General features: G+C 33.4%; 1 protein-coding gene across 2 annotated transcripts; it reads right to left on the bottom strand.

Moving 5' to 3' along the window:
• Positions 1-264: 264 nt before the first annotated feature.
• On the bottom strand, positions 265-26,330 carry LOC148618930 (uncharacterized). Of its 2 annotated transcripts, none has more exons than XM_088578306.1 (2): positions 25,148-26,321; positions 265-2,504 (listed from the first exon to the last, which is right to left on the bottom strand). In XM_088578306.1, the coding sequence occupies exons 1-2, from the start codon at positions 26,200-26,202 to the stop codon at positions 2,090-2,092; spliced, it is 1,470 nt and encodes a 489-aa protein (XP_088434432.1). In that variant the 5' UTR covers positions 26,203-26,321; the 3' UTR covers positions 265-2,089. The 2 variants fall into 2 exon arrangements, with proteins under 2 accessions (XP_088434432.1, XP_088434433.1); XM_088578307.1 differs by lacking the exon at positions 265-2,504 and adding an exon at positions 22,583-23,024 and having other exon boundaries at positions 25,148-26,330.
• Positions 26,331-27,779: the final 1,449 nt, after the last annotated feature.

Here is a 27,779-nt window from a genome sequence, read left to right as displayed (position 1 = left end):
CAGATAAGTATGGAGAACTGTAAATTGCTGCAGCTCAATTTTAATGTCATTCCAGAAAAGACATGCACAGAAACGGGTTTCGAAAGCTTAGGGATCGGGTGTGTTAAACCCAAAGCAACAAAGGTTCTTTGAAGACCCGAAATTATATAACACAAACTAAAAAGTTAAAAACTTAAACAAATATAGTGTGTCTATGAATGTCAAATTACAGTTCTTCAAATCTCCTGATCGCATTTTTTCCATTCCAAAATAACTCTCTTCCAAACTAACAAAAATTGCGGACTTCAAAATTCATTCCCCATCGAATTTTCACATTAAGGATGATACTTAAATTGTCCACAAAACAATCCTACAGTCATTATTCTAACCCATATTCTTGACATGCCAAAGTTTATTTAACTTCATAATAATATTCCTAATTTCAACAGGATGACGTTCTAAGCTGTACTGTACAGCCTACATACAAGTTGGGCAAACCATTGGCAGACTGTAATTTAAGAGATTTGCTACCATCCTAATCTAAATCCTTGAAAATACTCCCTGTAAAAGGAATAAAACCCATTTTGAGTCCACAGTTAAACTAAGTACATGTATTCAACGTCAGGGAACGACAAAAAGGACAATACACAGAGCAATCTCATCCCTAGACCTCTAACCGCTTCCTGATTTACTACATATCATTACGCTAGTTTATTGAGAGCAAAGCACAGAAGGTAAAAAGAAACTAAAAAACAAAAAGCACAGAGAGAAAAAAATCACGAACCTCGCTTTAAACCCGGGACAATGGACTTCCGTGTAATTCCAGCTTCTTTTAAAGCACCCACCAAACTGCTAAGTATAGGTCAAGTCCTGTTAAAACATATTTAATATAATCTGGGAACACCACATCACTAGTTACATCTTAAACATGTTTACAATAACACAAATTAAATATATGCAATGAATAATAATTATTCATTTTAACATATTTTTAAGTGTAAGAATCAGGAAAATGGGATAAATCAAAAACATGAAGAAAATAACGGGTGATATAGAAGAAAATTCAGAAATTCTGAAATTTCCCATTTTCCCGATTTTATAGTAATTATCACCCTAAAAGGAAAAAACTAAGCGCCTGAATTGATCAAATAAATTTTATACATCTTTATATAAATAATGAATGCTTAAAATATGAGTTCTACACTCTTGGTATAATGTGAATGAGAATTCTGTTTGATACTGTGATCAGTTTTCTAGGGGTAGGGGTAATATTTCTACCATTTAAAAAAAAATCTTTCTTGAAAATTATTTTTTTGTGGTTTATTTATATAGAAAATAAAATTATCTATTGATACCAAATTTGAGACGTTTCAGTCGAGCAATAACTTGTAGAGTAGAATTTATCTGACTTTTACGGAAAATTCGAAAATCCCATTTTTTTGCAGTTTTTTTGGATAAATTCTGACTACGAAAATCGGTAAAATTTATCAAAAGAACCATAGAAGTATAAATTGTGATAATACTAAACAGAAATTACCCAATAAACGGTCTTTTTTTACTGACGTATAAATACTCTACGCGTTTTGACATTGAAAAACAAGTCAATTTAAGCAATTTTTCGGCGGGGTAGGGGTACACTTTATTTATTTTACCCCAAAACCCTAAGTGTTACTGCAACAGTATTGGTACCATTGTAAAGCTAACTTATTGGACTACATGATGATACATACATATGTAAGTTTACTTCGTTCTGAAGGGGGGTGCACGGGGGTTTATCTCAGCCCACGTACTATTGTTTTTCATTCACCGGTACGAAGGAACTTTCCCTAATTCTGCTTCCGATTCATCTGAAACGAACCACTTGAAACAAACCAATAATAGTACACGAAGGAACGAACCGTATAAGGTATGACGTCATAAAAGATCTTAGTATTGTGACGTCCTAATTTTTTTCATTTGAGATTTTTTATGATAACTTTTTAGTTAAAACTAATACTTGCATCTAATTCAGAAAAAAACCCTCTATTATCAAACGTTTTCCGGATTTGTCTCTGTAACCATCCGTTAATGTATTAATTATAATGCACTGTGACATCGGTAATAATAAATGTCAGAATTTAGCTTTTTTCGTTGATCTTTTATAACAAGAAAGGGCGGAGGATATGACAAGGGAAGTAATTGTCAACCCAATACCAACTTTGGTAATAGCTAAATGGACGCCTTTGTCTACTCCTTCTGTAACTATAACCTTCATAGTGCAGATGAGTTTTGTCTTGGACCAGCAGCTATATATAGCCATGTCTGTAAATCGGATTCCCTTTATATGCAGTCGATTGCTACCGTCAATCTTCACTCTACCTCGTGTATTTCTTTGAATTGATAGTGGGTTTAGAGGTATGGAGCCATTTTGCCATCTGATCAAAGTTTTCTTTTCCGAGTTATCCGGGCATTTCAAGACAACTTTTTCACCTTTGTTTGTGTAAATGACTTTTCGCTTGACCATCGGTGGTAGTGTTGGTTTGTTACTGGAATATAACAAAACAATTAGGATTAAGCTACAGATAAGAAATAATCATGAATTCTCATCACTAAAAAGACAAATATATTCCTCTATTAATCCATGTGAAATATCGTCAATTCCATCTAAGGTTGAAAAAAAAAAAAAAAAAACACACACGCGACGTTTCTGACAATAAAACGTTTAATTCAATGGAAGCATTTTAAATTGGGGTAATAATCACAAAACTATATTAAAAGAATCAAACACCACTGAAAATGCAAGACATGGAAATCTCAGATACCCTCGGGTAATATTTCAATGTTCTGTAACTCGGCAAAGGCTCTTTTGGGGTGCCTGAGCTTTCTCCATCTTGTATCCTTTGCGTTGTTAGATTTATAATGTCTCCGTTTTCTTTTTAGTACCGATTTTTACTTAAAAACAATCTATGGAAAAAAAAACAATGAAATTCTCACGACACTACAAGCATAGGTTCCTAACTTAATAAAAATTTGTTCGTTCCCTACAGCAAGGAAACTTACTTGTCTAGACTAACGTAGTAGGAACAAACATGTGGCTGTTGTTATACATAGTTGTTTTTCCTGAAAAGATGGTACACCTAGATACAAATATATAGTTCTTAGAAGAGATTCCTCACACTTTGTAAGAAATAATTCCAAATCATCTTCCAAATATACAGAGGAAGATGTTTACAAAATGCTGGAATTTTTATCGACAACATATTTGTCCAGTGTGGTGGACGTGTTTTTCAACAAACGGTCGGCATTCCAATGGGAACAAATTGTGCTCCTTTACTTGCTGACCTATTTCCTTCACTCTTATGAGGCTGACCTTATAGCTGATCTGATCCGAAAGAAAGAATATCGTTTGGGTAGAATTGCCAACTTCCCTTTCATCTGTGGCAACATCCCTTCAGCACCTGCGTATGGAGAGTTCATATCACAATTCATACGTTATGCCAGAGCTTTCCGAAACTACGCAGACTTTTTGTATCGCGATAGAACTCTAACAAATAGGCTTCTGAAACAGGGTTATGTTGCTACACGATTGAAGTAATCACTACAGACGTTTTATGGTCGTCATCATGAACTCGTGGATCGTTACGGTGTATAGATCTGCACCATGAAAACTGATTTATTCAACAGGTCATAGTTTTCCTTTCCTCGTTTGCCTACCCCGGACTTGACTTTTTATGAGCAGCTCGGCGGGTGTTTCTAGAAAAGCAGAGGACGCTTACCCTATCGGTGCACCTGGTCCATGCTCCCAGTTTTTAGTGGAGTCCGAGTTGCTCGTTTGCTTTTGTTACTTTGTATGTATGATTTTAGTTACTTTATGTTCTTTGTTGTGTATGTCTGTTTTCCATGTCTGGTCTTTTTCCCTGGATTACATTCTTTGGATTACCACTATAACCTTGGTTCCCTTGATTACTCTTTCATAAGTTTATACTAAAATAAAATATAAAGTATGATCGATTACTCCCTATAACGTAAATCTTAACATTTTTTGTGTTTCTGAAAGCAGGAACTATATATCACGTTAATACACACACCAGGCACGGGGGTAATGCTTATGCGTAATTAATACTTTACAATCCATTACATTTTGTTTTCAAGTAATTCAAAAAAACGTATAATACATAAATTATTATTAAGTTTTACAAGTAATGGTAACTCAATGCATTACTTTCACAAGTAGGCATGTAATCCAGGAAATACAAATTTGCATTACATAGTTCTCGTCCAATTATTTTGTAAAAAGGGGGATGGGTGAGAGGGTACTTTTTACTGAAGTTCATTGAAAACCCTATGCAATATTTAACTTCATGTAAATTCTGAAATAAAATAATATTTGTTGTGTTCTATTATTTGTACGAAAGCTAATTTTCTTAGACTTCGCTATATTTATACATTATGAAAACACATTCATGATTAAAAGCCTTGTGCAAAAATTTGTTTGTTTGTTTGTTTTTTTGGTGGGGTGGGGGTCCTATTTCATAAATGACTTCATTTGACTTCACAAAAACATAAATACTACTTTATATTAAGAACAAATATGTGTTAAAGCTCTCCACTTCGACCTCCAAAACAAAAAAGAAATGAAAATTGAAATGTGTAAAAATACAAATTAAAAAATAGGGTCTATTAAAATTCAGATTTTATTATACACTCAGACAGTACAGGACTGTAACAAGTAGCAGTCAACTATAACATACAATACTATGGAGAACATGACAGAAGTGTAACGAACATATATACAGTTAACATTCTACCACGATCAATAAAAAGTACCGGCTGCAATACATGTATAAGGTATAATTGATATGCACAGGGGAGAATTGAGTTCAATATTGTCGATTCAAGTAAAAAAGTTTGCCAATGTTGTCAATATATAGGACAATGTTATTTAGAACGGTAACATTGCATAACGACAACATGTCTTTCATCTTCGACAGAGATGGATTCTTGTGGTAGTAGGTCGGTATAATTAGGTTTTACACGCAGTTGGTGTACAACATCGTTTGTACATACAAATAGGTATTGAAACTCATCGCCAACCAATCTATCATTACAAAGATGACAGAAACGCTCTTCACGAGGTATGTTATTCCATCGTCCAGTTTCTATAGGAAATGGTATACTGATACAACGAAATTTCGCATAACTCTGACGTATCTTTTCCTTTGACTTTTTTAAGTAATTTTCTAACTTGAACTCGGTTTTAAATGAACTATAGAACTGACCCTTTGAGCTATTCAACATATTAGAATACCAACTCTGTATAAATTGATATTCTAGAATCTGTTGTATACATGATTTTATCTCAATTGATTCCAGTGCACACTGACAGTCCCAAATATAACTCGGACCTGCGTCATCTAAAATCGATTTAATAAAAATCGATCCATTTTGACTTCAAAAGATTTGTTGAGTGCATTTTGAAAAGTAATTGATACATAATACCTGATAGTTTTGATTGATTTGTGAGCAGTTTTGACCAGAAACACAACATTCTAATCTTAACCTTTATTGCCAGCGGATAGGCACCAGTCTCCCCATAAACCATATAATTCGTTGTTCGGGAGTGTAACCCAAGCACTCTTTTCAAAAAATGTAAATATATCTTTTCCAAAACCTGCATATCCTCAAATCCCCACACTTCACAAGAATAAAGAACTATATATGGGTAAAACAAGGGAATCAAACAAAGTTAACTGAAGATCTACAGGGATTGGAATACTACGCAATTTTATATATAAGGCAAACAGCCTTCTGTGCCTGCGCTGCTAACTTCTATTTTGCAACAGTGTATTTTCCATTATAATTAAACACAATACCTAAATAAAAGTAGGAATCTACAATTTCAACTACCGATCCAAATAGTTTAAACTCATAATTACGTTTTGACTTTCTCTTCGTAAATATAACAGTTTTAGTTTTATCAACATTAATACCAAGACTCCATTCATTACAGTAAAAAATTCTGAAGGTCATCAGGCGTTTCAGCTAAAACTGCTGTATCATCAGCATAAAATAATACAAATACCATTATGTATGGTCTAAGCATATCTTTACATTTGTAAAACTCGGAAGTGCAATGGGGACGCCAAAGTGCGATGGTCGCGCTGATCTGCGATGGTCAACGCTGAAGTACGTTGGATGTTTAACGCAAATGCGCGGAAGTGCGTTGGTACCCCATTCAACGTTTCGGTGGACAAGACTGGCACGTTTCTCTTCATATTACGCATTCTAGACCTCTGAATCATTCTTTGATAACCTTAGCAGCAGTGTATAAGATGACACACATACAGAGACTGCCAGTTTTATTCAAATTTCCAATGGGTATAGGTAAAAAATGAAGCAAAATTATTAATTTTGTTTCTTTAATTTCCTCAATAGATGGAAGTATGAACGAAATGAAAGCAGTTTTTTTCTGATTGCATGTAAACTAATATCATATCTGTAGAATTTCAAGATAATCGTATATTTACAGTGTCAACGGAAAGAATCTACATGATAGTCAAAACATTTTAGCGAAGTACAAAAAACCGCACCTCCTCGCAGTGGCCAACGCATTTCCTCGTTGCTATTGGCAGTCAACAATCATGTCGAACCATCGCAGTTCAGCGTAATCATGAACGCACTTCGGCGTACTACCATCGCACTTCCGCGCGACCATCGTACCTCCATGTCCAATCGCGGTTCCGAATCTTACACATTTATCATTAATATCTTGCAGCCCATTTACATCATTATGAACAAAATATTCTTCTTGGTCTGACAAAAAAAAACACTGGAAAAAAAGAAGAAAAAATTTCACCCTGACGTACTCCAATATCACAAGAAAAAAGACCAGATACATCACCTCCCAGTCAAAACATTCACAGACACAAGCAATCATTTTAAAACCATAGTTTAATTACCAACATTACTGAAGAAAAGAAACATGCCACAACTATGGATTGGTTATATATAGAAAAAGATTCTATAAGTAAAAAAAAATAATTTCAAATATTATAAATTATTTTCTAATATTGAACAAATCATTATGTAATATAAGAAATTCTTAAAATTGCAAAAAAAAAACCAAAAAAACAAAACAAAACAAAAAAAAAATTTAAAATAAAAAATGCATTTTTAATATAAAAAAGATTATTGAATTTTTAATATCTAAGAACGATTGTTGTTACAAATTGTTTTCTTATTATTTGATATTGATTCTTTAATATTACTTTTCTAATATTAAAAAAAAAAAAAATAATCATTTCTAACCTTAGAAGTAGTTTTTTTTCTCTTAATATTAAAAATTGATTATAAATATTAAAAATGAATTTCTAATGATAAAAAATACATACTTGATATTGAAAATTATTATTTTTTTATATTGAAAAAAAATACGACGTTTTTGTCTAAATTGAATTGCCAAACGCAACTAAATTTTAATTGTATAAAACATGCATTACACAACTGAAGCATTTGACAAATCGAGCATACCCTAAACAAACTTTAATGTGTCCACATATTCTTAGTTTATATATACTATCCGATAGCCGTATTAGTCGAAATATATAAAAACTTTAGAGGTTCAATAAAATAAATTTCATATTTGGACTGTAAATTAGTGTATATCTTTTCCCCTAAATTTATTAAGACAAAGCAGAACACTAGAACAGGATATCAAAACGGATACCAGTGTCGCTAAAAAGCAAAAAAAATTAACCTGCATTCTTACAAAAAATATGGATAGGAAAAGGTCACAAATTCAAAGTAAATTATTGAATAAAAGGGACTTAAGAAGAATGAAAAGGTACAGAGAAGAAGAAGAAGAAGAAGAAGAAGAAGAAGAAGAAGAAGAAGAAGAAGAAAAAAGAAAAATCTACAAGGAAAAGGATAAGGAGAGTGAAATTTTTGCATGGTGAATCAAAAGACAATGATGCAAGGAACCATTCTCCTTTAAAAAATTCATGCACAAAGTGACAACCCAATAAGGTCATCCATTTCCGAAATGGAAGCTTCTGGGTTGGACCCATCGAAACACAGAAACGTATGTCGTAAACTTTAGTTTCTTAATGTTCTAGTAGAGGAAGCCAAATCCATCTATAGATGATCCTAGTTTGATTAAGAAAATCGTGAGCGGAAAAATTTCAAAGAAGGACAGAATGATTTCCTATACAACTAAGGTGCCCAATATCAGAAGAAAATCCCTAAAACAGGAAGCAAGTTATTACAGAAGACGATATGAAAGAGGCGTCCAAGATAAAACACAAAATTCTGCATTAGACCTTTTGAACACAGTAGACAATTCTTCAGTTATGCCTGGTAAATCAGACTATAAAACAATACACGGAAAAGAAAATCAGAATGCGACGCGTAATGTTTGCCTTTGGATTAAGCACAAAAACATGTCATTATAACTATGATGCCTAAGGAATTTGGTTTTGAGGGAACAGAAAATCCAGACACTTATTAAAGACAAATATATAATTTGACAATATGAATTCATTTTTTTTCAAGCAAAAGAGGCCAATTTAAATTTGAGTATGACGAATAGACGCGAGTCAAATCAGATACCGAATAGAGAATTTTGTTTGTTGTTGGGGTTTAACGTCCGAGCAGCAATATTTCAGCTATATTCAGACGAATAGAGAATGAATACTGTATATTGATGTTGTGAAAGAAGTAAATTAATGAACCCTTTTAAAACACTGGTAACATAATTCAAGAAGCATGTTGAACTCGTCTATAATCAGTATAAAGCATTACACAAATTTAAAGCAAGTGTCCCGGAACACCATTTTTAGTTCAATTGACCGAAGAATGAAACTTTCAATTGATGAAATGATCCTTATGATATTACCAAAGTCCTCTTTGGGTCAAAATTGTCGGGCAGCTCCTTGTTAGAGTTATTGCCCTTGAAAGACAAAAAATTACCATGTGATAGATTCAGGCTCCTGGGCGCCTCTTGTATTGCACAGACTGACTTCGCCAAAAACTTTAACTGCAAAACGAGCGATGACGTTCAGTTTTCATATTTCAATAAATTTTATGTATGCTTACATCCCATTGTTGTGTATTACGAATTAGACAGTAACTTATACCATAAAAACTTCACGTTCATTTCAAATGACTTAACCAACAATGCATCGTTCGTTTTTTTTCTGCAATCAGTAGGCTTACTCCTTTTATCAGAACGATAGACACTGCCGCTTGCTGTATTGACGACAGGGCTGATAGTCCAACTTCTCAATATAAGATTAAACATGTATTATCTATGATTCAGAAACATTTTGATGTACACGAGATTTTTTTGAAGCAGGACATGTCAAAGGCCCATGTGATGGTATTGATTTTTACTCTTGGGCAGCTGGCAGTAATTTGTCATTACATTTAAAGCTGCTTTAGCTGCCGAATTTGTTCAGTTTTGATTCTACTGAATTTTGCTGATTCAATGAAATAAGTTTGCAATAATGCAATTAATTAAAGAAATAAATGTCAATAGTACCTACAGAATATTGAGAAAACAACGTTTTTTAATCAAAGAAGATCGACAGCTCTAATCTAATTATTTGATTTTCGCCATTACTTCCCAATATTGCCCACAGGACAATCACCAGGGTTAAAAATACTTTCACCTTGCAGGCGTGTAGCTGAGGCAAAATTGAAGTGTAGGCAAAATTACGGCAGGGGGTCTGCCCCCCGCAGCTCCGCGGAGATAGCGTTTTAGAGCATCATTTATGCCTCTCCTGGATGTATATTATCTCAAAAAAAAAAAATGGCAAAATTAAGTGCAGGCAAAAGCTTTTTTGCCTAACGGCAGCTACGCGCCTGCCTTGGTTAAAAATAGCAATTACTGATACATAGGTAAGCACATGTCCTGTTTTCATTTCATTTCACCTGTCTCTTGATTAATTTTCAAATAAATAATAACAATTACTGACCACATTTGTGCCATATTATATCACTATACATAAATTACAAATGATCCTTGCATTTTCCTTTTACGGCTTGAGTCCATCAAAGAAACGGGTCTTCCTTGTTGATTTACCGCTTTCGCTTCGTAATAAGATTTGATTTATTCCTCGAATGCCAACATCCTTTGATCTACCGGCAATTTACCTGTAAAATTTTGTTGGCGTTCAAGGAATAGGTGTCAGTGGTCATCACAACAAAGGTGCATGCTTATTAAAACATTAATACTAATTAACAGATAGGTAAATTACATGTGAGTTATTTCAGTTCATATTTCAGATAGTTATTCCAGTTGTTAAAATCTGTTTTTTTTATTTGTTTTTTTTGCTGTTTCTACTCATGCATTTCTTCATAAAATCATACATGTACATGTATAGCACAATAGACTTTTGAATTATTTTTTGTAGTCCAATAACTTGAAGATATTTCAATCGATCATTCAAGTTATGTAGGAATACTAGTACTGGAAAAGTTACCAAGTATGAAGTTTTTGTTCAGTTTAATAACACAATGTAGAAAATCCGTTTTTGCTGTAAGTGGTTTAAGGACTATACTCTTATTACTATAAATTGATATCACATGAGGCATAAAATGTAGAAAATAAATGTATTCATATTAATTAGTTAAAAGTTAGAATGAATGAAAGAATGAAATAAATCATTAATATAAAGTTCAGAGTTTGGAAAAATGTTTATGGAATTTCTGAATTTCTTTAATATTTTGGTATATGATTTATACATTTATTTAAATAAAAGTAAAAAAAATGTTAAAATTTTATTATATTTTTACAAATTTTAATAATTCAATTTTATTATATTCTTACATATTTTTAAAAATCTACTGTTTTCCATATAAAAAAGGTATATTAATCTCAACAATTAAATACTTGTAAAACATTTTAATTGTTATAAAAACACCTATTGTTATAATATAAACATCTATTGAAATATTTTTGTTGGCATTCAAGGAATAGGTAACATATAAATTGTTGGCATTCGAGGAAGACACCTAAGATTTTTTAAGAATCGATCCTTACAGCACATGCGCGGATTAAGGTCACTAGAAGTTACATGTATACAAATAGACAGAGTTATCTAATAAAGAAGTTTTGGATTTATGAATGCAATATGATGGAATTAATATCCTACTTAAATGTATAATTCTGGTTTATAATGCAAATAGAAAAAAAGCTTTATTTTTTACGATAAACATTAATAAAAAAAACTTACAGATGACATATGAAGTAAATAAAGTGTACATGTGTTAAAATGATAATAACCACATTGTACATGTATATACTAATACAAATCTGAAGTATATTTATTCTTATTGTTTTTTGTTTGTTATGAGTTTAGTGTTTTTCTTCTGTTTGGAACCCTTTTATTTAAACGTATTATTTCCCTTATCTTTCAAATTATCAATTATCATTTTCAATTAATTGGACATGTATGTCGTTTTTTTTGTCGTATCACTCTTGTATTAGTGACAGTAAATAGGATTGTAACGTTTAGACAATGATGGCGCTGCCTATAATGTGTCAAAGTATACTACAATAACTTGAGCGGCTTACCCAAATACCTTAATCATGTCTTGAAAAATGAAGCGTTCTGGTTTATGCTGACATAAACATATATATTTACAAATTAATTCGACTATAAGTTACAAGTACTAAAATATCATTTATTCAAGGGATTGTTTATAATATTCGGAACCATGGCATTTATGTTTTTCAACACATAAAGGGTGCTACTCCATTTCTACATTGTTATCTTGTGTATACCTCGCCTCCTGTCTGAACTCACAATACATTCCTATAGGTTTGTTCACCCTGGTTAAATTTGATTTACGACCACTTTTTTTCAATTCTTTATACTTTTTCTATTACCTCCATAAAGCTGACCACCTTATCGTTCAAGTCATCTGTTCCCATGTACATATATTTGTTGTATTTAGTTATGAATTTTGGTTTGCCAACTTTTATTTTAGCCAAACGAAAATGTGTTTAAAAGTCTCACATGTTTCTTGTTTCTTCCTTTGTATGCAACGAGATTTTTGCCATTTCTGGCGAATACCAATTCGTCAGCGTTGAGTCTGATTTTTTGGCATTGGTCTGTTTTTTTTTTTTCGCAGTGTGCCTGTCAGACGGGTGCCAACGAACAACAGATGTCTTGCAAAATATACAGACTAAAAACAGTATATATGATAGCTTTTATGTAAAAATGAAGATTCTGCCAAAAGATTATGAGTTCTAATCTGTTCTTTGATGTTGCCCTGCAGGGACGTCGGTGGTCTTACTGTCTTCTTCTATACACTATGATTCTTATAATCACCGCTTAAACTTTTATCTATAGTAGAGTGCTTTAGTTGGAATACGTTGTTATGACAGACCGGGCTTTTGTTACAACCAGAGATTCATAAACGGAGAGCTTATGACCACATATTGAAATGTTCTATTAACGGTTGAAGTTTTCCTGCTGGGTTATATCCATTTGTTTATTTATATCATCAACTTAATGAAAATAATCAATATCAACTGAAAGCGAGTTCTCGTGAAAATGTGCCGAAACCAAAGTGTAGACTCTTAAGTGTCAGTTTCTGTAAGAATCAGAAAGTAGGTGAAAAATGGTATGAAAAACCCATCATTTTGACTTTTTTGCACCATCATAATCAAGAGAAAAGACTAGATTTCAGGAGCTAGGAAAAACAGTAATGGTAAAAATTTCAACCAGTAAAACTATAATTTTAGAATCGGATCGGTCAAATTCCGGCCAGATTCTTCCGTCTAGGTTACAGACCACCAATTCAACCAATGAGCATTTGGAACGTACGCAAAAATAGTCCTACGCAGAAATTACCCCTGTTCCTCTTAGTGCTGTGAAAAAAATTCTCATCTTATTTTAAAAATTTAAAGAGTTTCTGAAAGGAAAAACATTTCTGTACATTTTATAGGTGCATTTTGCTTCTTGTGATGTGAAGCCTAATCTCCATAATGATTTTTAAATATACCCCTATCTTGTGAAAACACTGGGATTTCCCATGCTATTTATAGACCCTTCACTTCCGGTGACCAGTACTGCACTGCAAGTCTGCTAACCCCACATGCCATTCTGAGGATTGTGAGCTGACATATGTAGAATCATGCTGATATATAGTCATCTGCAGGTTAAAGTTAAGGTAAAGTCCAGAGAAGCCATTGAATATTGTGAAATTAGCATAGAAGCCTATGGGAAGTGGAATTAGTGGTTTTTAGCCTTAAGCTGAAGCCATGGCAAAATGAAAAGTTTCTTGAAATAGCTTTAAACTACTTGAAGATCTTGTTAACTTTGCCATGAGAGGAATACACTACAAAAATCCTTCAAAATATGCATTTTTTTAAGTTATAGGTCCAAATTATGGAAAATTGGTCTTTTTGGCTGATTTTTATGTCCTATCTTGTAAAAAGTGTAGAAAATTTAGTAAAAATATCAAATATTAAACTTTGAGGGCTATATTTACCTAAATATGGTAGTAATAAGCACTTGAAATCAAGTTTTGTGTAGATCTGAGCAAAAATTAGGTTAGAAATGAGGAAAAACTCACTTTCATTACTGCGGTTAAGGCCATATAAGCATTCCCCTATGGCAACATGGAAAATCCATTATTGAGCACTTTTTTTGCTTTAGGTGCTCTTTACTGGTCATGTTTTAATGTGAAAACACTGTATTTACAAATTTAATGCCAAATATATCACCTTTTGTGAAAATTTAAAGATTTAGGATTTTTGACATGTGATCAAGAAAAAGGGGGAGGCATGTCAGAAATAAATTTTTAAAAATAGACCAATTTCTCAGAAAATGATTACTTTTAAAACTATTTCTTCATTAATATTGTTAAAAAACAAGTTGTGATTGATATTTTTTATTTGAAAAGTCAGAAAAAGTTCTTTGCAAATATTTAATGCATTTCAGTATGGTAGAATATTTTCACTTTTTTGCTCGCACAACTTGGTTACCCTATATTTAAAAATCAAATATTTAAAAAAGTGCTTGTCACATTTCACTGAAACTTTGCAAATGCATTCAGTATGTGTGTAGGAAGATACCTGTATAGTTATTTATTTTTTCTAAGACAAAAAGTGACCCTTTAGGTTACAGACCACCAATTCAACCAATGAGCATTTGGAACGTACGCAAAAATAGTCCTACGCAGAAATTACCCCTGTTCCTCTTAGTGCTGTGAAAAAAATTCTCATCTTATTTTAAAAATTTAAAGAGTTTCTGAAAGGAAAAACATTTCTGTACATTTTATAGGTGCATTTTGCTTCTTGTGATGTGAAGCCTAATCTCCATAATGATTTTTAAATATACCCCTATCTTGTGAAAACACTGGGATTTCCCATGCTATTTATAGACCCTTCACTTCCGGTGACCAGTACTGCACTGCAAGTCTGCTAACCCCACATGCCATTCTGAGGATTGTGAGCTGACATATGTAGAATCATGCTGATATATAGTCATCTGCAGGTTAAAGTTAAGGTAAAGTCCAGAGAAGCCATTGAATATTGTGAAATTAGCATAGAAGCCTATGGGAAGTGGAATTAGTGGTTTTTAGCCTCTAGTGCCTCCAAGTTTTTTTATCTGTGCATTAGAAGTCTGAGGAGCTCCGATTGGGTTTGTTGATTAGGTGTTTTCAGTCGAAGGATTTAATATTACCGAATTCGGATTTCCCGATTTTCAAAGAATGACTCCTTGTTTTGTGTATACAGCAGTTTAATTTACTACGATATTTTTCAACGTTTTCAAATGTTTTATATCAACCAAAACTCATGATATCAAGTTAATTTCAAATTACCATCTTAAAAATGCAAGAGTTTTACTGGTTGTGCCAGTTCCTCTAATATTTTTTTGTAAAATTATCGCGAACGTTACATACGTCTCGATTCTCGTGCACAAACCTAATGCATATTTATTAAAAAGGACTCTAGTAAGAAATTGAATTTATTTTTACTATTATAATACATCCATATCTGCTTTTTGACACACTTTGAAATGCAACTAACAACGGGACTTGGTCAAAGTTTAATCAGAAGGAATAGTCTAAAAGGAAAGTCCGTACAACAAATGACAATATCAGGGCAAATCCACCGCAATGGCCCTGACTTGGTACAGGCATTTCAAAATGAAAGGTGGGTTAAACCAAGTTTTATACAGTGGGAATGCCGTACAGACTGGAGAATTCCACTAATTTTCACGCGGGAAAGGGGGGAAGATAATGTAATTTTCGTTTCGCGTTTTTTTGTAAAGAAACCGGAAATGAATATGCTTTCTAAAAAAGCATGAAGTACACCCTTTTCATAGAATTCAAGCTTATTTAATGTTTCTTCAAAGACTTGAGATATGATTTAGAGCAAAAAATACAACCAAATGGTACAACGGTTTGTCGGGACAATCGTTTCAAAAAGGGGAATGTAATTTTTTTTTCGAGTATGGGATACCCCGCGTCTATATTTAATTGACACAATTGCATCCCTTGTCTGGTCAATAATGTGATTTTATGACAAAAGTGACGCAGAGTTTTCTAAAAACACCAAATATAACCCATCATTCCATGTGAAAGAGTAATCAAGGGAACCAAGATTCTAGCGCAAATCAAAAGAATGCAATCCAGGAACAAAGACCGGACATCGAAAACAGACAAACACAACAAAGCGCACACAATTACCAAAATAATACATACAGAGTAACAAAAGTAAATGAGCAACTCGGACTCCACTAAAAATGGGAGCATGTACCAGGTGTACCGGTAGGGTAAGCGTCGTCCTCTGCTTTTCTAGAAACACCCGCCGAGTTGCTAATAAAAAGTCAAGTCCAGGGTAGACGAAAGAGGTAAGGAGAACTATGAGACGTTGAACAAATCAGTTTTTATGGTGCAGGTGGATACACCGTAACGATCCACGAGTTCATGATAACGACCATAAAACGTCTGTTGTGGTGACTTCAATCTTGTAGCAACATAACCCTGTTCCAGAAGGAAGCCCAATTGTAAGAAGTCTAGCGCGATACAAAAAGTTCGCGTAGTTACGACAAACTCTGGCATAGCGTATGAGTTGTGATGTGAACACTCCATGCGCAGGTACTGAAGGGATGTTGCCACAGATAAAAGGAAAGTTGACAATATGAAAAGTCATCGCGTTTGTCGTATAGTTTGGTCAATAGTTTTCCTTAACCATCGATCTTTATTGTAGGTCAAGGCATGAGACTGAATTTACAGTGTCTGTAGTATCCTTTTTCAAATGTACCTCAATTTCTTTGGTGTAGATGCGATGTATCAAATCCCCGAAGCTAGGATTGTTTAACGATAATGCGTCATCTATATAGCGGAAACTAAGATTAAAGGATCTAGCTTAACTATTTTCTTTCTTTCGGATCAGATCAACTTTAAAGTCAGCTTCATATGAGTGAAGGAATAGGTCAGCAAGTAGAGGAGCACAATTTGTTTCCATTGGAATGCCGACCGTTTGTTGAAAAACGCATCCACCACACTGGACAAATATGTGTCAATTAAAATTTCCAGCATTTTGAAAGCATCTTTGGTATATTAGTATTTGGAAGATGATTTGGAATTATTTTTTACAAAGTATAAGCAATATCTACCAAGAACAACATTTTTATCTAGGTAAACCGTCTTTTTGGAGTAACAACGATGTATAATGATTTTGAGACGGGATTTTAACCGAGTATCGGGAATAGAAGTATAAAGAATTTCACATTGAAATAATACCACTACGGGAGTAACAAGTGTCGTGATAGTACTAGAGACCATCTTTGACAGCTGTTAGTATAGAAATTAAAACCTTTGAAAGGGGTTTGGTGGTACATTTTGCAGATCCAGCTATGTAGCGTTGTTTGTATGGATTCTTGTGGAGTTTAGGAATCTAGCACATAGACTGTAGATCACAATCATCGTCTTTGGTAGAGAGACGAAAAGAGGATAGCACAGATTTATGGTTTTCCACTATATCTTCTTTGGAAATTGTAGTGGCAGTATATGTCTTATTACTGCTATCATTTTCTACGTCTGCCTCTGATAATAATTATTGGATGTAAATGGCTAAGTAAATAAAGTGGTTAAAATATGAAAATGAAGACCAAAAAATCGACATTTTGAGGCTGTTTTGAAGCGTTTGCAAAGCGAGGATGAAGTAATGGTGGACTGTTAGAGACTCCACGATTTCGATATGATTGACGAATATTAAGCAGGCTGATTTTTGGGTATTCTAGACGATCGTACAAACAATTTGAACTGAAGCTATGAAGAAAGATACATGCTGAAGAACGCATAGATTTAACGAGTGTGCGGAACTTGTTCCGTGCGCTAAATCTTACTGTGTTCTTGGCTTGAGTGATCATATTTTGGTTATTCGTGATAACCAATTGATTATCCTATTTTTTATATTGATTTCCTTTATTATTCGTTGCTATTTTCAACATAAATTTCAAATTTTGTAAACCGCGGATTGATTTTAAAGTTGTGACGTTTTGGCGAGAGAAAGTCCGAGAATGAAATTACCGAATTTATTTCAGTGTGAATTATCGAAATTTATTTCACTGGGAATATTCGTTAAAATACTGCTATCTATATAATAATTAATGGAAAAATAATATAAGTTAAATTAAAAAAGTAATGGAATCAGGTTGTACTGGAATTCAATCGCTTGAAGATCCAAGAGATTTACCAAATTAAGGAAGACCTATTTAATTCCTTTGAAGAATAACTACATGATATATTGAGATGTCATAGTTTTCCCGTCTTCAATTTTTATGAATAATGCTGTTTAATTCCTGTTCGTCTGCATGACCAAATCAGAGCTTTCAAAGCATGAACTAATTGTTCTCCATAAACCAACACACACACAAACAAACTAAAGAATATTGACAGTTGTTGACATTCCATCTGTACATTCAAAGAAATCGAGTCTTAATTTAATGAAATTTGTCATTCTTCTATAACTTTTATTTAATGCTAATAAAACTACTGCATAATTACATTTTATTAGTCAAAGATCTTTGTTGTCTTGCAGTGTTAGACATACATTTTGTGAAGAAAGGAAAATAATTTACTGTACACTTTGTATACATACACCAATAAGACTTGGAAAGGTACTTTAAAAATGACTATTCGGATATTTGTTCCTTAGGTCCATATTTGTAACTAATATATTGAAATATTACAGTATATTAGTTTTATATAAAATGTAATGTATAACCGTCAAATTAGTGAAATTTTAAGACAGAGGATGTTTATTCTTAGAGAAAAGTGACTTGTTTTTGTGAGAGGGAATAGCTACTGTCGTACTGGAAATCAAAGCTATCAAAGATTTGTTCTGTGGGCATGTAGCATCAACACCAGTAACCTCGGTATTATGATTGACCAAGACCACATGGATGTCAACATAACAACTCACAAATAATTAAGTTGAGTTGTACATACCTTTTTATTGATAAACAGCATTTGACATTCATGCATGATGATAAAGTATATCGATGTCAGAAACTTAAAATATGGACTTGTTTGATTAACAAAAAGATATATACCGACACATATTTCTAGGAATCTGCATTAAATTTCAGCATGCGGAACCTGAGTGGATTATAACTGCTACTTTTTAGTTTAAAATTGGAGATTCTAATAATTTCCTTAAATTAACTTTTTTGTTTTATTTTGTCCTTGAATATTGAAAACATATCATGGCAAGTAATTAAAGTTTCAGTGCTTTGTAAATGGGACTTCAATACATTTGTAATTTCATTGTCTTGAAACAACTGATTATACATGTACATTAAGTGGTGAAGTGTAGTCAAAAATGTCTTGAAATAGAAACAAAATATAACTGTTTGACTGTTATTGTTTCCTTATAGCTTGCTACTGTCAATTTTGATGTTCTATTTAAACTGGTTGTTTTAATTTCATATAAGGCTGTGATGGTATACAAATGTAAAAATATACCTGTATTTCCTGATCCCTTTCTAGGATATACATATATATATTGTTCATGGGTGAACAGTTCTATAACCTGATATTCTTATGTTCACAAACAGTGCAACTGGACACCATTTAATAGTATGTCCACCTCTGGTTTGATCGAGTCAGTTTGACTTCACATCATAGAGGAAGAGCAACCAACACACAGCCACTCTTCATGAAAAAAAAATATGTAATTAGAATAATCCTATCTGCTTTTATTTTAAAAACTATGTTAATGTATATACGTGTAGATAAAATATTTTCAATAGAAGGGAAATAACACCAGAAACTATATTAGGAATAACCGTTCGATTTGTCTCTATTTTGAGGAAATAGTCACTTTGGCAAAGCCATAATCAAAAAATCATTTTGCTGGACATTTTGCAAAAATGTGCAATTTCAATACCACACCACATGAAAGAACACGTTAAGATAAATCAAAATCAAAATTACGCAGGGACGTAGAGAGACTAAGGACATTCAAGGGGGGGGGGGATCTATGTCAGTTTTTCCTTTCGCCGCGTTGAACTCAATAGAACTTAGTAAATGCTTCTCTAGACCGAACACCACTTAAAGCAGGAGATCAAAGAGCGCCATCAAAGATATTCTGATCTGGAGAACGAGTCAATTTGCGATCGACAGGATTTTTTGTGTGTATTCTGATTAAAAGTAGTCAAAATAAAGCTGAGAATCTGTACTTTAAAATCATATTTGTAATTTACTACAAAAGTGTATGAATATTGTTTACATGTGTGAGTAATTTGCCTCCATGCTGTCAGTTAGCAGAAAAGGTAAAAATGTGGATTTTCAATATTATTCATATATTCAAGTAAATTTTGTGAAGAATTTTTTCGATCATCGTACCATTGGCATAATGATTTTGAAAACCTTATTTTCCAATTTTTGCAATGGTATGCAACTTTAAGATGTCATTTGTCCTGGGAATTCACAGAAAAATTTTTTAAATTACTTTAATTCAAATGGAGTTGTAATGGCTGTTTCTTGAATCGAAAAGTTACATATACATTTTGCCTTCCTACTTACGGTCGTATTTTGTAAAAAAAAAGTCCCGGGGACACAATTGTGTCAGTTATTTTGGACCTCAATCCTCAATCTTACGGCTTCAAGGCACCAATAGTTTCGTCTTTATTGGTTTCACTCCTTGTGTTATTTTCCACAGGTACATTATCTCCGAGTGCTTGCCCATGTTCCGAATTAAGATTAAGAATTAAGGGTCTGGAAGCATCTTCTTGAGTTGATGAATATTGCTACGATTTCCAGTTTGTTTTTAGTTTTTTTCCTATTGTTTCGCCATCTACTGATGTTATAGGCTGGTCATGTTCATTTTTCTAATTCATAGATTGTTTGAGATTTTTAGCATCTTTTGAGTTGAGTATCCTGTTCTTAGTTGGACCAATATTAAGAACATATTTTGCTTGGATGATCGAATTGGGTTTTAGGTTTATAGTTGAGAGTTTCTCAAACAATGCTCTGCCCTTATCTACATTTGTCCATCTTCTTTGCCATTTTATTTCTGTACTTTTCTCTGCTCCCTTTTTTATACCATGTACAGTCATGATATTGTCTTCAGGTGACAAGTTTTTGGCTTCTTCCGCTGTTTCTTTAGCGAGGTAATCTGCTTCATCGTTTTGGACTGTGGTCTTTACCCGCCATATTTATTTCTTTAATTCTCTCACTATCCAGGTAAATTTTGAAGAACGTGGGACTAGAAAAAATGGTGACAGTATGCCAGTCACCTCGAAAATGTTGTCCTATACAAATCGGTTCACCTGGATCTAAATTCTCCAAATTTATGACAAAACAACACGATTATCAGAACCACATGATGTAGATACAAGCGCCATATCGAAAGAACAGTGACGGACAGGTCTTACCGGTGGACAGAAAAAAATCACTATTTTTCTACCTCAACTGAACGCGGCGCTCCGACTGACAGCGCGCTAAACCTCCCGCTTCCATTGTTTCCGGTATATTTCAACACAAAACAATTGGACAGCCTCAAATTGCCACCGGTCAAAATGGGTAAAAACAATAGCCAAAACAGTACAGAAGATATGAACAATAAATAAGTGAATATAAAAAGAATTCATTACAATTAACATTATGTAAATCCTAACCAAGAATTCTAAAAAGTTTTTGTACTTTGTCTGGAAGGTGCGTCAAGTTCAAGATGAAATAATATTAAAATACACCAGAGAAAATTAATTTGTTGACATTTTGAATATCCATCTTCTATTATCTATTTGTCGGAAACAGAACATTTTTCAATAAGATATGGATATTGTAAATAAAACTTCTTTATGCTGCGTACAGTTTGACTCTTAGGTAACGGTGGCGTCTTAATAGGTCAGGAAAGCCGCTATTAGCTCTGACAACTGAGAACTATAAACACTAAAATGCAGGGCTTCCTGGTATATCACTGCACAGGATTTTTAATTCACTTTGTTACAAAATCAAAACCATGTCGATTGTTATATACTCTTTTACTGAGATAACTACTGTCGTCAATTTCGAGATGAAGGTCTAAAAATGACGCGATGGAAGCTGCGTTTGCAGTCTCTTTAATTTCCAGTTCTGGTGGATAAATAAACGGAAGACATTCTCCAACTCGTGGATCGTTATGGTGTATCCATCAGCACCATGAAAACTGATTTATTCAACGGGTCATAGTTTTCCTTCCCTCGTTTGTCTACCCCGGACTTGACTTTTTATGAGCAACTCGGCGGGTGTTTTCTAGAAAAGCAGAGGACGCTTACCCTACCGGTGCACATGGTCCATGCTCCCAGTGTTTAGTGGAGTCCGAGTTGCTCATTTACTTTTGTTACTTTGTATGTATGATTTTAGTTACTTTATGTTCTTTGTTGTGTATGTCTGTTTTCCATGTCTGGTCTTTGTCCCTGGATTACATTCTTTTGATTACCGTTATAACCTTGGTTCCCTTGATTACTCTTCCAAATTTAAGATTATAATAATCAAAGAACATCGTCAATATACAGATATGTGTAATTAAAGGATCTTGCCTCTCTAACCTTTTTTTGTCTTGCACAAGATTTTGAAAGAACTCCGCTTCATGAGAACAAACAACAGAATGACTAGGAGAGGGACACAATTGGTGCACATTGGAATGCCGATACTTTGTTGAAAAATTGTCAAGTACTAGCAGACATTAATTTTAGGGAAAATTGGAAGTACATGTATTACTCCATGTAAAGCTAATGAACGTCAAGGGTTTGCAAAAATTATTGAAACAAGTGGTGAAACTTTCTCAGAAAGTTTGTCGCCCGAATTCACAAACTTTAAGAGAGGCTGATTTCATGAAAAACTATTTTTTAGTATATTTCCGTCTGTCCACGTGCGTCTGTCCGACATATCCACTTGTATTGATTATACAATCATCATGAACTTTAATGCAGATTATGCACACATCAGGGTGTACTACGGAGTTATTTTCAGACGCACTGTTTCGTACACAAAATTATAAAACAGATAATTAAGTAGCAGTCTTCGTAAGAATCATGCAAATTCTGCAATATGTGATACACCTTAAAAAAAAACTACATATTTTTATTATTGTTATTAAGTTGCTTCATAGGTCTATAATATAATATGTATAATCATTCATTCCAGTCGGTCTGCTCTTAGAAGATAATCGATATAGAAAAATCAATAGTTTCTGTTTTATTTTAGTGTATTATTAGTTATCTCCCTTAATTTTGAATTATATAATTTTTATCTCATAAGAGCACAGAGAGTATGAAAAGCCACATGTTTATTTCTGTTTATCATAACATTTTATACAAAATATCAAAACAGGCGCGTAGCTGCCGTTAGGCAAAAAAGCTTTTGCCTGCACTTAATTTTGCCAATTTTTGTTTTTTAAATACATCCAGGAGAGACATAAATGATGCTCTAAAATGCTATCTCCGCGGAGCTTCGGGGTGAGGGTGGGGGTTTCGCCCCCTGGACCCCCTACCAGGGCTCCGCCAGACCCCCTGCCGAAATTGTGCCTACACTTCAATTTGGCCTCAGCTACACGCCTGCAAAAGTGAAAATATGTAGGCTTTCCAACCATGAATCACATTTTGCACGATTCTTTAGTGGAGTACGTTGAAATTTGGTTAGTATTAGTGGTAAAATCATTCATTCATAGACAGATGTTATACAAGTGTAATTTAAATATATAAAGCAGTCGTCCTTGGGCTGGGAGGGTCCACCATGCACCCCCTCTCACTCATCAACTTCATGGTGATTTTTAGATACCTTTATACCTCCCATTACCGAATCAATTTGTCGCCAAAGAATATTCTCAGATTCTTTTTCAGTATAAACCTATATTTGTACACCACTGGGTAAAAAAGCCAAGATTTTTGTGACTCAATTGTTTGACCGTCTAAGTCTTCCTGGGATAGCATGTGTGAACAAACTAAACATATTTAGGTATTATCATGTAGCCAAATGTCTCAGCTTTCCAATGATTCCAAAACAGTTGCGGTAACACTTACAGTTTAGGGGTAAAATGAAAATAATATACCCCTAACCCGCCGAAAAATCGTTTAAAATGGCATGTTTTTCTATGTCCCTAGAGTATTTATGCTTCAGAAAAAAAAAAACAGAATTTAATATTTTCTTCAATTTCCAGTATTTTACAGTAATTGTCACCCTAAAAGGAAAAACTAAGCGCCTGAATTGATCAGATATATTTTATACATCTTTATCTTAATAATGAATGCTTAAAATATGAGTTCTACAATTTTGGTATGATGTGAATGAGAATTCTGTTTGATACTGTGATCAGTTTTCTAGGGTAGGGGTAATATTTTTACCATTTTTTGGAAAATCTTTCTTGAAAATTAGTTTTTTTTAGGTTTATTTATGTAGAAAATAAAATTATCTATCGATTGATACCAAATTTGAGACGTTTTAGTCGAGCAATAACTTGTAGAGTAGAATTTATCTGACTTTTACGGAAAATTCAAAAATCCCAATTTTTGCAATTTTTGGATAAATTCTGACTACGAAAATCGGTAAAATTTATCAAAAGAACCCTAGAAGTATAAATTGTGATAATACTAAACAGAAAATACCTAATAACCGTTTTTTACTGACGTATAAATACTCTAGAGGTTTTGACATTGAAAAATAAGTCAATTTAAGCAATTTTTCGGCGGGGTAGGGGTACACTTTATTTATTTTACCCCAAAACCCTAAGTGTTACTGCAACAGTATTGGTACCATTGTAAAGCTGAGTCATTGGGCTACATGATGATACATACATCAAAATACTCAAAAAAATTATTTTTGCCTCAACGAGATATAAAAAGTAGACGAAAAATACAAAAATGCTCCAGTGAATTTTTTTGCGACAAAAATAGTCTGTAATGGGAGGTATAAGGGTACATGAAAATCATATTTTGGTTGATGAGCGGGGGTGCACGGGGGTGGGGGGGGGTATCTCAGCCCACGTACTACAGGACGGATCAAGCATTTCAGGGGATATGTACATTTGGTTGTAAGTTTGTATGACAATCAATGATCATTATACTAAAATGTGCATATTTGGTTGTGTGAACGGGACTCTATATCCGACACGCTCCTTTGCACAAAAGTTCAGAAATACGAAATCCGGGCAAGATACGTCACTAAAGGTATGATTTTGTTCTATTAATTGCCTATCTCATTGAGCAAAAGGATATTTGCACACATCACCATTTGAAGTCAAAAGTAATAATATATGTTTACAGCATATATAGAATAATGTAATTAATCATGATTAATTACTTATTTAGCAAAACGAACATTGCCGATGTGGCGACTTATGAAAGCTTATGATAAAAAAATTAGTTTTGAATAAGAAACAATGCATATTTTCTTCGGAAGGTGAAGCATTCATTGATAGTTATAAGTAAGAACATTGTCTCCAAATCTTAAGATGGTGTAAATCGATTACACTTTAATGACAAGCTTTTAAAAATGTTAATATTCCTGGTTATGTTTGCAGCGTTCTAAACAAAAAAAATGCTGAAGTTAATTGAGTTGAATAAGATAACATGCAGTGCAAGAAAATTGCGGACCTTTACGATGTCCTTTATATGACTGTTAAGTATTGAACTATAGAAAAGGGAAATAGAAAAATCTTTAAGCTTTTCAATACATTACTTACCGTGCAGAATAAAAGCCTGCTTCAACGGTTTCTACAATTTTCCCGTTTTCGTCAGTTACTGTCAAAAAGGCTGGCGTAGTAGGACATTCTACGTAGCAGTCCCCTATAATAGTTTCGCTAGGTCTCAATCGGATTTCTCTGTTACGTGAGATTTCCTTTGGAAGTATAGTTGAACGACATGGAATTCCATCAGGATATAAAGCTATGATAGGCAAGTCTATCGGCTCTATAGGCTTATTAATGTACCGTTTTTGAATCATACAAACGCCAATTTTCCTTCTTTTACCAATCTTATTACACTGATTACACATGCTCCACGAAGACCAATAAGTGAAAACGCGCAAATTATGTTCTTTTAATACGACTGGTTTCAACAATTCTTTGATTTCATCTTCGGGTAGAGTTACTCTATTTTCTTTTAATACAACATCCAACTGATATATTTCTACGTATTCTTGGATATGCGTTTGTACACAGAAATACTGTCCGGCGTCGATTACATCCACTTCTAAAAAGGTCAGCATTTTATCTTTCGTTATTTCAATTCTGTTATTTTCTTCGACATATCGCAGAACGCCATCTTGCGTTCTTAACTGTTGCCATTCGTAGTCGTATGTTGAAGGATCTTGGTCTGGACGAAAGCAGGTTGCACATTCTAACTTGACCGTCTGGCCTTCTAGTGCAAGCACCGCTTTTATGTGGGATTTCAAGGTCGACTCCTCTTTGCGCTCGGCTATACACCTGTAGTAAGCTTTAAATACCATTTTTGCTTCTTCAGGTGTGAACTTCCACCCCATTTCTCGGTAGGCGGCAACGTCTATTGATCGCCTTTCTCTTCCACTTCTGTATACGGGTTCGATTTTAAGTACCTTTTTGAGAAGTTCGTCATCCTCTGTGTTTGTTTGAGACGTGCGTGAATGTCCCGGTAGTCCCAAATAGTAGTGAGTTAAACAAGTACAGACAATAAACAACGGAAGAAATATCACCAAAAACAGTTTTAGACATCTCAACTTTCTATCAAGTTTTGTAACGATTTCTGGCGATGGGTCCCACATTTTAAATCAAATGACGTCACAGTTACTTACGACGGATGCAAGAACGTGAAACATGTGCGAGTGTTATGTAGTTCGTCAATTTCAAAATTGATGAACAGAAAAAGAAAAAAAAAACTACACATTCAGAGATACTATCAAGATAATATAATATACCAAAATTTCCTCAAGAAATTATAATTTAGGCTTAGTAGTTCATGACATTCAGATCCCAGCGTCGAAAAATTGGATGTGCGTGTTATTGTTTTTAAGCGACTGGAACAGAACAGAACACAACAGAATTTTATTTGGCTAAATCCCGATTACAAGGATTGTTACCAACACGTCACAAATAAAGAGGGAAATCGTATCATTTCTAGAAAGTTTCAGAGGCAAATACCATTAGGATTGGTGTAATACCAACGACTACTCTACACTATATATGTATATAAATGGAATTGGTGGAGGTGGTATGCCAATATATTTACTAAACTCCAAATGTAACATTATATTTCAAATGAACATAAAATGAATCGATTTAAAATCGTTTATTACTCAAAAGTTCATGTTAACTATTGCTAATTTTATTTTTTGTGAATATTTTAATTATATTGCTATCCAAGTCTAATTTTGAATTTGTATCTATTATATATTTTTTCTTTTATCTTCCTGTAAATTCGTAATTGTTGCCCATAACCAGAATGAATGTCATCAAATTTAGTTTTTTTTTCCAACGTGCAAAATAATTTTCTTTCAATTCATTTTAAGCATTATTCAGTTTTTTTAATGAAAATGTTCCCTGATTATCCCAAACATGGTCAAAATTAAGTATTATTATTATAAGTAAAAGCTTTATCTCAGAAGCAAAACCATCTTGCAGTAAATGCATCATACAACAAAGTTTTTAGATTTGATTACATGAAGCCAGTACTCGGTCGCTGATTTAAGAGATATTGAATACATATCAGGTTCAGCCAACTTTGCAAGATTGACTGTCGCGCGGTTTACGCTAGTAATGGATTTAGCAAATTTAATCTGAATTTTGACTGTTGGCATAGATAAATATTTTGACTGTTGGTAATGATAAATGTTTTGACTGTTGGTAATGATAAATGTTTTTGACTGTTGGTAATGATAAATGTTTTGACTGTTGGTAATGATAAATGTTTTTGACTGTTGGTAATGATAAATGTTTTTGACTGTTGGTAATGATAAATATTTTGACTGTTGGTAATGATAAATGTTTTGACTGTAGGTAATGATAAATGTTTTTGACTGTTGGTAAAGATAAATGTTTTGACTGTTGGTAATGATAAATGTTTTTGACTGTTGGTAATGATAAATGTTTTGACTGTTGGCATAGATGATTTTGATTCAAGTTCATGTTTATTGGTTACAAAGTTGAGAGACCAACCATATTTCACTGCAGTATAATAAGATAGGTTGGACTATTTTAACATAAGTAGGGTTTCATTATTAGAATCTACAACTTTATCAAATAAATTGGATTAAACTGTCTATTTCATTCATATTAATCTATTAAATTCCTTTCTCTTTGATAAAACATGGGTTCGCATTTATTATTCCAAGGTTCAGCGCAG

Source organism: Perna viridis, chromosome 4 (genome assembly GCF_037379345.1).
Source record: "Perna viridis isolate PV_CMFRI_1.1 ecotype Kerala chromosome 4, ASM3737934v1, whole genome shotgun sequence".
NCBI lineage: Eukaryota > Metazoa > Mollusca > Bivalvia > Mytilida > Mytilidae > Perna > Perna viridis.
This window is presented reverse-complemented; position numbering and strand designations above follow the sequence as displayed.